The sequence below is a fragment of the Apteryx rowi genome, unplaced genomic scaffold, assembly GCF_003343035.1.
Source record: "Apteryx rowi isolate R43461 unplaced genomic scaffold, aptRow1 scaffold_162, whole genome shotgun sequence".
Lineage (NCBI taxonomy): Eukaryota > Metazoa > Chordata > Aves > Apterygiformes > Apterygidae > Apteryx > Apteryx rowi.
Genome location: NW_020447886.1, coordinates 955,915 through 968,044, shown reverse-complemented (window position 1 = coordinate 968,044; position 12,130 = coordinate 955,915). Strand labels below are relative to the sequence as shown.

The 12,130-nt window shown below is 37.1% G+C and overlaps 1 protein-coding gene across 1 annotated transcript in view; it reads left to right on the top strand.

The window, feature by feature from the left end:
* Nucleotides 1-12,130, top strand: part of CTNNA3 (catenin alpha 3) — a 584,821-nt gene that overhangs the window by 319,002 nt on the left and 253,689 nt on the right. Inside the window, exon 8 of the mRNA XM_026059969.1 lies at nucleotides 10,834-10,914. Coding sequence (XP_025915754.1) covers nucleotides 10,834-10,914 — 81 coding nt within the window. The remainder of the gene's footprint in view (nucleotides 1-10,833; nucleotides 10,915-12,130) is intronic.

Genomic DNA, 12,130 nt, shown 5'->3' with positions numbered 1-12,130 from the left:
TGCTGTACTCTTTCATGGATCTGATGATTATTATATGCAATTTCAGGTTAATTGATAGTAAATTAGTTCTTTGACTAATTAGGAAGGTAAACAGTTTAGAAAAATGAAACATGAAACTTGAAAATCTTAATTTAGAAAAAAATTATTTAAAAATTTTAAACTTAGCCCTGCAGAAAGAGACCTTCCAAAATAATGTATGATCACTTCATTAGAATCTCAGGAATGTTGAATGCCGAGTTTGAATTTTCCCAAAGATATATTTGGGKTTTTTTTCTGTGTAAAAATAAATAGTGGAAAAATGCAGCAAATTTCTGTGTAGAACTGCAGAAGAATATGCCCTGAATACCAGACTTTCTTGATCTCATGCAGGATTCTGCAAATCCCTCCCTGTAGGGGACTGTAATTTTCAGTTGTCTTCCCTGCATGCCATCACATACAGCCTCCCTTGCTCAGTTTGTTAGCTGCTATGTTTAACAAATTGTTCTTTTTTTTGCCTCTTGTAGCAAAGAAACCCAGGATCCTCAAACTTGTACTGAGACTGTAATCCAACATCCATAGTAATGCTCAGGTTTCTCACTGTCCAAATAAATCTGTACTCTCTCCTAAATAAATGGCTGTGCGATGGCCTCTCTCCTGGCAGTCATTGGTGTGAAAGAATCATTCAAGTGCTCTTTTATCAATCTCTCTCATGTTCTTTCCTCCCTAAGTGCTACCAGCTGAAACTATCTGTAATAGAGTAGATTTTCTCTAGTTAACAATGGTGTTTTTTTAAATAACATTGGTGCATTGAAAACATTTAGTCACAAGCTTCAGGGAGTAACACCTCAGAGCCATTTCCTTGTGTTGCTAAGAATAATATGTTTTATTCAGGAGTGACTGACAGTGCTAAATTGACCTGGTGAAATGGTTGCATTGACTATTATTTGCTCTGACAATCCTCAAAACATCTTATGTTACTACCTCTTACCTTGTAGTCCTCCATATAGACAATATATGTATAAAGGGAATTAATACAACCTGGGTTCATTATATATACAGGATTCTGTTCAACATTTAGTTTGAAGTATATATAAATTTGAGAGCTAAAAGTTTGAAACAGTTGCCTTATTCCTCCCCATGAAAGCTGGATTTTCATGCACCGCACATTCTTAAGTGACTCCCAGCCTCCTTCATGCACAAATTGTATCACAGTAAGGTGTTAAATTAGATTAGTTACCCTGGATGAGAAAAGGATTAACTAATATGTTTAGTGCATAATTACATGGAATTATAGTTTTTGTCTGTTTGGGCCTTTAACTCTTACTTGAAAGTATGGTTTTGAATGAAAGCAAATCCATAGCATGGACAATAGCTGAAATGCCCAAACTTTGCCTGGTTTTGAGCTGAAAAATCAATGACAGATAGACGTGTCCATATGCCTGTAAACCAAATTGTTTCATAGGTCCACTCAGGTTTGTCTCGAACAGCATCCTTCAAATCACTCCACAGAAATATTGTAGTCTGAGTTATGTGAGTGTGGAAATAAATGGTTTGCTCGAATAATTGCAAGTGGAATTCCCATTGTTGATGGACCTATGCCTAGCTAAAATGTCAAATCAAGGGAATCTGAGGGAAATTAATCTTTATTATCCATCCAGGGGATACAAGAGTAAAGCTTGTTGATTTTACATTAACAAATCTTCTGATGTGTCTGTTCTGTAAGTGAGAATGAATAGAATCATAGAGATTATGTCAAAATAATAAATGTGTCAACATACAGACATAACTAACTTCTTCAAAAATGAGAAAAGGAAATTCTCTTCTCCGTTCTACTCTTCTCACTTCCTTGGCTCTTCTTGTTCCTCTTCGATGTAAGGGGAATGTAAGAACAAAGTATATGATGGTATAGAGTGGCTATGAGGACTTGAAAGTGAGATTGTTTTGTCAGGAATATTTTTCTAATAACTCAAGATATTTTTTTGATAAAACATTGATTGATTTTAGTGCTATTAGAGTCCCTGTAAGTCTGTTAGAATCTGTTTATGTAGTACATGTTGCATTAAACTACCCGCATCTAAGACCACAGTACGACTTTTTTGTTGTCTGGAAGAACGCGTGCTGTGCCTTTGCTTTGCCGCAGCAGCAGCGGTTAGGACCTTGCGCCACCTCAGCGCCTCCTTGGGTAGAGATCGCTGCCGGGAGCTGAGCTCTGGACACTTTTTCCTGTTTATGATTCCTGTTGAAGACTATAACTTTTTGATTTAGAGTACAGCTAAAACCTCTAAACAGTCTGGTTGAGAAGCACTGTCTTAGCAACTGTACTATATTTTACTTTGAATTTTCCTCCCCCTCCATTCCCTTCCTCCCTCTCATAACAGCGTATAATCTCCAAGCCATTTATATGATAGTTCATCATAGGAAAGTCTTATGCTGCTGCTGTAGGATGAGCTTTCCTCCAACTAATTTCCCATTTTTCTGCTATAAAACTGCCAGAAAACTTTGGTGAATGGCAGATGGATATTCAATTACAAATTTTTGTACCAGGAACTTAGAAAATTGCTTCTTAGTAAAAAGCAGATGAACTTCAGTATGCTGCTCGTTGTCAGTTTGATACCGTGGGTACTGCTCTATTTCTGGGTATCTTTGCCTTCTTTCTGTGTATCAGCAGTGAGTAAGACTGATCTGATCAAACAAAATACAACAGATTTTTACTTCCTGCTGGTTCCTCAAAATAGTTTTAAAGTTGAAGTACAAACCAGAGTAATGTACTGTTGGCCTTTGACTTCTCTATAAAGTGTAAAGACTCTGTCACATTTCCTATATAAAACACTTGTGGCTTGTGGTTTTGCATTAGAAATATTAAAAGATCATTCTCTTGGCTTTACRACAGAGCAGTTTTATGAGGCGTTCACTTTGTGCAACTCCCTTTCCTAAAGAAACAGAAGGAGTAGAAAAACATGTTTTTTTTAGGACCACCTTGGAATCATACAGAGATTTTCTAACATTTCTCTTGCTTTTTCACATTTGAAAAACTGATATAATGAGGAAAAAGATGTTGACCTTACATACCTGAATGAAAGAATGAAAATTCAAAGTAACATAGGTTCCTTCTTCTCCCCCTTGGCTCGCTCATAATCCTCTTAAAGAGAATTCAGGATCCTTATTCTCTTACTAGAGACCCGGGATCCAGCTCTGTCCTTTGAGACACATCGGTTGCCTTCACCAGCGTCAGTAGGCTCAGACCAGTGCTTCAGAGAGTGGATGAGGACGTGCAGTATGATGCATATTCTAGCAGCATAAGTAAGTGTGAGAACTTAGCTCGCTTGAATAATTTTTAAATTAAAGGGTTATAAATTCTAAGTATTTTTTCTGCATTTTTTAGGCTTTTTTATCCATGCTTATTTAGTTTAAATTTGCTTTGCAGTATTAAGATTTAGATATAACTGAATGCTAAAGGTGAGTTACACTGAGAAGGCTTTAAATTGGAGACTCTTCCTGCATATTGATTGAGAAAGGGTAATGCACACCGTGAGGGGAGCCCTCAGTACTCCAGGCAATATTGATAGGGGTTGAGGTAATTCATTTCTTATGAGATACTTCACATCTCACGGCATTAGATCCATAGAGAACTGCCCATGATGGCTTGAAGAGGAAAAAAGTGGCAATCTCATATTGCAGCTGCTGAGCAGAAAAAAATATCTATAATGAGAAGCAGTTCCACATGAAAAATTCCTTATTTGCTCAGTTGCATATGATTTTCCATGTCCTTGTCTTTTTTTTTTTCTTTCTTTCTTTTTAAATATACTTCCTTGTTTTTAACAGAATTTGGTTTTCTTGAGTCGGATGTCTTTTTAGAAAAAGCAAGCTAGGCTTTATTTATTATAGTGAGTAGGGAATTTGTGTTACAAAATAAATATAGTGGATTCCAACTTACAAGACTCATGGGTTATTCTTTCTTTGTGTTTCCTGTATTAATGAAGGAAGGTAATAAATATACTTGTAAATGAATTTCTTTTTGCAGGTTTTTGATGTACAGTAAAAATATGCTTTGAAATGCTGTATGAAAAGGCCCGGAAGCTTTTGCCTTTTCAAAGGAATTTTTGTTCTTTAAAATGTCAGAAATGTCAAGTTCTGCCTTTAYTGTCTTGTCAGAGGATTCCTTGAATAACTTAAAAATGTTAATTTAAGAGATTTCTCAGGCAGCAATTAATAAGATGGCAGTGCTGAATCCTTAAGGATTTTCCAAAAAACAGTAGAAAAAACTTGCATATAACAGTTCATGCAYGAAGCAGTCCTGTTGGCTCAGTGAGGTTCCTCGCACTCAAAGTTCATATCGGTTTCCAGGACGGGGAACAAAGAGGACTTCTAAAAAGTTTGTGTAAAAGCCTGAGATGTACGTGAGAATGGCAAACAGTCCAAATCCAGCTGGCTTCCTTTTGTGTTCGAGTCTGACACAAATTTCTCCATTGACATCTGTAGCCTTGGCAAAGGTTATAGTTTTAGCTTCTTTAACTAGAGGTTTCACCTTCAGCAAGGGGTCTTGGTTTTTAGCTGGGAGTTGTGCTTGGAGGTGCAAGCTGCAAGCCGGAAGGGTAAAATGCTGTTTTTGTGAACTCTGCATGTGAGGAGCAAATATTCCTTGGGCCTTTTGGTATGTAAATTGGTACATGGAAGTATAAAGTGGTTCTTAACAGCACTTAAATTCCTTTGGTTTGGCTTACTGATTACAAGGTTTTTTGTTCCTTCTCTATGGGGAGACAGCGATGGGACTGAAGGATTAATCAGTCTAAGCCGAGGCCTCGCTTGGACAATAGTTGTGAGCAAACGCAAGAGAGATTATCCAGCCGCTGCCGTCTGGGAGCTGCCGCGCGGCACGGTGCTGCTGCCGCCGTGGGGGCGCCCGCGGGGCTGCTGGGCCCGGCAGGCGGCTTGCAGCCCGGCTCTTTGGCGGCCTTCGCCTGGCGGCTCTGCGCTCCGGGGCCGCCTGCGGCGTGGCGAGCGCTTTGCCTTCTCCCAGCAAAGGCTGGGAGCAGCGCAAGCCGTTTTCTTTGCTTACCGACGGCTGAAGCACCTTGGCAGAAGCAAGCCTGCTGTAATCGAGTTGGCGAACCTCTTGGCCCTTCTCTCTTCGTKCATATGTTTTAATATAAATGAAGCCTGCAACAGGATCAGCTAGGGTCCTCCCTTATCAAGGTTACAGTTTTCTTTTTTGGGGAGTGGGGGACATCTTGCCTTTTGCAGTCTTCCTTACTTTGTTGAACCGCACAACAAGATTTGAACTGACAGGGTTTCCATAGGCTGGGTCTGAAAGAAAATCGTATTTTTGTCTTTGCACAGCAAGTCCACGAATGGATTTTTCCCAAATGTCAACACTGTTATAACACCAAAAATTTTGTGAAACCGGTTTTTATGCTAGGCACAACTTTTTTTCATGCACTGTTACGTTTGGTCGGGGTTCAAAATGACTTTTTAATTCCAAAGGGGAAACATTTATGAGCTCCATAAATGAAAAATGTTAAATGCTAAATTTTAAATGCTAATTTATAATAAAGGATGTAAAATGCCTGGTATCTCTATAGGGACTGTAACTTTGTTTTAATATGTTCTTTTGGTTGGGTGAGTTTTTGGGGCTTTTTTGTCACAGTGCAATGTAGAAGAGCCTGTCGTTATTGAATATAGGATTATTGTCAGACAACACATTGCCTGAACTATGATCAGCTGTTTAATTAGAGCTCTGACATTTATTAACTTACCATAGTATTGACTGGTGTTTACATTATAGCTTGACATATTTTAGAAAGTTTCCATCGAAAACTGATTTCAATAAATGTGCTAGTCTTTTTAAAAATGTTGTCCTTGGGACTTTGAACTAAATCAAAAGGCTGTTATCACAGAGTCATGATACCACTGCTGGAGAGGAGCAATACAGCTCTAGTGATATATATTTTTTTTCTATTCAGTCTTCCCAGTTTGTACAATGATTGTTCAGGAGCAGACGCATCCCAGAAGACAGAGCATGGGCTCAGTTTCTGGCCTTAGACTTTTAAGTATGGAAAGCTATTTTTAGGGGAGCCTTTGAGTAGAATATGGATTAAGGTTATAATGTTGTTTTAATCATGCAGGTAATTTTAAACATTCCAGTGAAGGTTCTTTGCATTCTCTTAACTTCTGTTATTTTAAACCAATATATAAATCTATGACTGCACGATGGACTTGCGCCAGAACTCCATATCTGAATGTCCTCAAACATCAGGCCTGTTTTGCATGTTTATAAATAAATTTTATCTTTATAGTGGTGTCTATGGAAAGGAAGGCAGAATGCCTATCAACATAAAGTGCTTATTGCTTTTCAGTTTCTGTAGTCAATGGATTACATAGAATTGTATGATATAACTAGGCTTATATTGATGTAGTGCTTTATACTCTTTATACACTGCTCAGTACCTGACTATATTTATTCTTTTACTGAGGAGTTGGCTGGGGAGGACAGTTGTTATAAATTCAGAGTGAGGCTTGAGCTCCAGGCTCTGCATTCACTACTCCACCACCACTTTTGGTGTGGGGGACCCAAATAGACCCTGAGCACTTCTGCTGTTGGTAATCTAGCTCCCAATCCAGCTGTTGTATCTTGAGGCCCTGTGTAATGGCATAGGTAAAATTTCCTGACTGTGTTGTTGCCATACTAATATTTGCAAGAATCCTTTAGGACTAAAATAAAATACTTTAGGTTTATAGCTAAGACTCCAGGCCTTTTGGAACACAGAATTAAGAAAACACCTGATCTCCCCATGGATGTGATAAAATAAATTAATTTTGCTACCTTGTACTTTGCAGCATGGGAAAGCTGAAATCTAGTTAGGTGTTTTTGAATGTGCCTGGCTACTTTTGAAAAAGAATTACTCTGTTTTGAATCATGGTACCTGCTTCAGGTGGGTCCAGCATATCCAGTGTGTCTTGTGTAGTCATATAACAATTTACTTTAAAAAGTCTTTTTTCTTTTAATGAATGTTTTGGGGAAGAGGGGACTCTAAAGTGGCTACTTTCTCTCTCCAGTGACTTTTAGGGGATTTTAAGGAGTCCAGTCTCGCAGGATTTGAGTTAAGCCTTGTGAATATGTTACCCCAGGTACATAACTAAACTGGCTCCATTTGACTTGGCCAGGGTAGCTGTCTCATTTATTTTAGCCCTGCTAATGAGAGTACTTCAACTCCGTTGTAACTAAATTCTTCATTGTAGCTTAAAGGGGTGGTGGTGTTTGATTTACATAGTGAATACTAATAATATTTACTGTTTTAATACCTATGGCTGGTTCTGTCCTTATTACAGATTTAGCCTCTATCTGTTAACTTCAGTACTTGAAGAGATTAGATGGTTACTTAAGTAGTGCTACCAAAATTTTCTTTATAATCTAGTGATCGGTGTTCAGACGAGAGACAGATTGTGTAAGCATTTGTAGCACATGAGAAATATAAACAAAGTGAAATTAAAAACCTTATCCTAATAATTATATTCCTTTGTTTAAGCTGTCTCTTGAATTCAGTAAAGTAGAATTACTGCTGTCTTTGTTAATACCATTAACCGTTGAGATGTACCCACCGAAGAGTCCACTGGAGATGTGTCCTTGAGTCCTTCAAGGCTGTGTAACTATGCAAACATATGAGTTTGCATCTGCAGTACCTTAGGATGCAGAAGGATCTGTGACACCCATGAAGGTCATGATCCCCTGTTGGTGTAAATTAACCTAACTCCATTAAAAACAACGGAGATATGGTAATTCATTTCATCGGAGAATCAGCCCTTAGATATGTGCAGTTTTAAATGAAAATCCACGAGGAAAGATTTTCTGCAGGTGTGGTTTTTGAGTCATTCACGTGATGTTATTTGCCAGTGCGTGCAAGTTGTTGGCAGTAAGCAGCATTTATCTGCAGGCTATACAGTGTTCATTAAAAGTGCTTGCTTTCACTTAGTGGAGTATTAATAACCATGTGACTTAGTGCTTGTAAAATGTGTCGTGTTAGAAATGCATTGAAATAGGAGCTGGATATTGCTTGTCATATCTTCACAAGGGAGCCATATAGGCATTATTGTATATATTTTACAGAACTAAACAGCAGCTGAATGCAGGGAAACTGAGATAAAAAGGGGTGAGTTTAACTGCATGATTTTTGCATAAGAATGAAGTATTTCAGGATAGACTTGTTTGTTTGTTTTTAACTACAGCGGTCATGCGAAGAAAGTTAATTGCCAGGAGGATGAAGAGCATTTCCAGTGCAGACATGGCAGCTGTGTTACTAGGGAGTAGGACACAGTGTGGAGATGCTCAGGTCTCGTTAGTTTGACTATGCCATTGTTTGTAATACACACTTAGAAAATATTACATCTATTATTTTTCTAGTATATAAAAAGGGTAATCATGCACTGTGAAGCTTGCACTGTTTTTGCTATTTAGATATCTGAGCTCAAAGTCTGCAGAGGAATATAAACTCAGCTTAAAGGAATAATTCAGTCTTCAGAGATACTTCGGACCAATGGACAATACCTTAAAGAAGCTGGACAGCACCGTGCAAGGCCGTTGATGGTTAAGGCTATTTCCAGAGTGAACTTTGTAGTCAGGTCTCCCACTAACTTTAATAGACTTTTTACACAATTTTGAAATATTTAATCTTTTTTTAAGAAGGATTTATCCAAACAGTAACGTATTTTTTGGAGTTTTATTATTCTTTAAGGAAGAAAGACCTGTCCACATTCTGCAGTCTGAAACTGCATTTTACAGTGTGTTTAGTTCTTCGGATAAACCCAACATGAAGAGTAACTTCAGTTACAGTTATGTTTGCTTACTAGACATTGACCATTGACAGTTATGTTAAAAATTTGCAAATAAAATATTTTTTCCTGTTCACTGTTCAATATTTATATGCTGCTTGTTGAGCAAGGTTATTTCATATTAGCTGCCTCAAAGCTTTAGGTTTCCTTAGAGCCAGTTGTATCATTAGTTGCCATCTCTGAAGTTACAATTTACTAGAGAACTTTAAAAAAAATCCCAATATTTTACATTGATTTCGTTTTCTTAGAAAAATGGGCCCTAAATAAAAAGCTCTTAAAGGATGTGCCAGTGTGGAACTGCATCCTTATCATCTGAAAATGCATAGGCATATGCTGAGCTGAGTAGTATCTACAATGCTTTTATTGGTCCTGTTTAACTAGCAGTTTAGAAAGGATCAATTTTGCTGTCAAGGCTGGCAACGGCTTCCAAAACATACTGCAAGAGTCATTATTTACTTTGGTTCCTGCACAAGTATTGGTATAAGAAATGGTCACATTACTGTAATAGAAAGTTAATATCTACCCTCAGAGTTTCCTTGAAGGTTTCAAGGTGAACTTGAGGTGGCTCTTGCCAAGGCCTGTGTTCGATCAGCTGCTCCCTGTGAAGACTGTGAAGCAGTTTCAGTAACTGAAAGTAGTAGGAAAATTTCTCAGCCTGAATATGGAATCTCAATTGTTAAACAATAACTGTTCTCTTAAGCTGATAGAGGATATACCAATCATTTCAAGGCACTTTTAACATTCTGTCATTTTGTATACACTTTTAATGTAAAAGCTCTTTCCTGATCATCCCTAGTCTCTGTTTTAGTATTAAGCATTTTGCTATATTGACAGGGGTTTCTGTACAGCGAGGAACTAACTGACTGGAATGTCATATGTTGTATATAAAAAAGCTGTTATACAGCTAGATAGATGCAATATTACTACTTTTGTTTTCACTATTATTAATTTTCGTATGATTTAAAAAGTTAAACAGTCATGTTCATAATATACATTTGCTAGTGTGCTATAGCTGAAGTCCAAATACTGTGGTCAATATATATAGCTATTTCCTTTACATTTATGAGAATCCAGTCCATTTACTTCAAAATGTTGTGTGTCCTGAAGTAGGACTTTGTGTAAAGATGCTTTCAGTGTTTGTGGTTTCTTTCCTTTGGACCAGAGCAGTTCCAGTTAGTGAGGAAGGAGTGATTGCTTTAGACATTTTAAACTTTCATATAGTGCATGTACTAACCTGAAAAAAAGATTACTCAAAACAGCTAGTAGATACAGAACTCCAATGGTAATAATTTATAGAAGAAAATGCTGGGCACTAGAATAAAAGTTACTTACACTTTTCAAATAGTAATAATGATGTAAACACTTTGCCAGAAATAGATTGAAGAAACTAGTTAGATGATTTTGAAAGTATACAACTGATTCCCTAAAGATTTCTTATATATCTSAAGAGCTGGGGAGTAGAAGATATGGAGGATGAACATGCTGTTAAATGAAGAAAATTGTCCATTTTCACTGATATAGTTTGTTTACTTTTCGCTGCACATCTTGAACATTTTAAAAATTCACCGATTCTGTTCTATAGGAGTAAATTAATGAATGCTGCAGATTAAAACACTATCAAACTGCACTGTAGGTATCTCAATTTATAAATTGTGCTTAGAGAGAGAACTTGGTTTTTCACATGAATGTGGTGATAATGGATTGGCACCAATAATAATTAAAATAATGTTGTTCCATAAATAACCAAAGACTGTAAAAAAAGTATTACAGCAATTCAGAAGATAAAAGATGTTTAATTGCTTTTCTACCTACTGCTACTAAGGTATACATTTGGATTCTGTGGTTTATGCTTAACATCACCATAGGCATTGTGTGAATATCGGGGGACTGGTTCCTGAAACTCACTGAAATTCAAAAGAATCCTTAAGCGCATACATTTACCAAATGCTCTGATAAACTGAGGAACAAAGAACATAATTTCTAAGAGTTCATAAATAACCATTGTTTTGTTTTCTATCACTTTTATTACAGACTGACAAGAAAGGAAGAAGTAATGCCCTGAATGCTGCAATAGACAGTATGTGCAAGAAGACAAGAGACCTTCGCAGACAGGTAAAGAACTTAAGGAACTAAAAAGATATAAAAGGAGACTTGAAACAGGCTTATCCAAATTACTATTTTCAGCTTTCATAGTACCATAATTTGAAAATGAAGATTTTCTCTATATTAAAGAAATACTGGAGGAGTAACACTTTTCCACAGAATAAATACATCCCAATTTTTAAAACTGTGGAAAAAAACTCCTAAATGGGATATTGGCTGAATGTATTTATATACATAGGCAAAACTCTGCATGTGTACATGTGTAAGAGAACATATGTATAAACACTTTTTTTTTTTTAGAAATATACCTGTAATGTACTTTAGAAAACTAGATTAATTTAATTTTATTTTAAATAAGTTTGAATTATCTTTCACTTTAGTATTGAGTAGATGTCTGGTTCTGTACCATTGTGGGAACTCATACAACACAGAAAGGTCCTTAGAATATCTACTCCACATTCCCCCAAATGTTATGCATCCCAGTATCCTAAAGGTAATGGGAGACGTGGACCAAAGCCCACAGCTTCAACATGCTACAGAAGGTGAGCAATAGACATCAGCTGCATTTAGGTCCTCGCAGTGGCAACAAACGCGTTTGAGAAAAATTGCAAACGATGTTGAAAGTACATAACATGCCAGGTTAGGGAGGAGAGCTAACATGCCACTAGCACCTCCTGCCAGGCCACCCCAACCAACCAACCATCTGAAAATTTAAGGCCACAAAGAATATGGGTACMCATGGCCTTCATCCCATCTCTAGCCGTGGCTAGTCATCAGTTCTCTGGTGGAAGAATATCCCTGCCAGCTTTCTGTGTTGTCTTATAAGGCAGTTTATGCATCGAGATGATGAAGAAATTTCTTCCTGTCTACCATAATCAGCCAGGAGAAGCCTTGAAGGATGAGATGAATATAATACCAATAAAGTGCTTACAACTAGCTATCAAATTTCCCCTCCTATTCTATCAGAAATATGTTTGATCAGATACCCAGTGACTTGCATCACAAATTTAGTCTGTCCCATTCTGTCATACAGTCCATGAGTTTATTAAACGCCAGCTTATAAGATTTTAAGTCTCTTGACTCTGTTATTATGTTTGAAAATCTGTTCAAGAACTTAATTCCTAGGTTTATTTAAATCATTTTCAAAATATTTATGCCCAATTTATAATCAGTCTAGAACCAGTAGTTTTCTTTAACCAGAGTAGCTCTTTTTGGTTTCTCCATA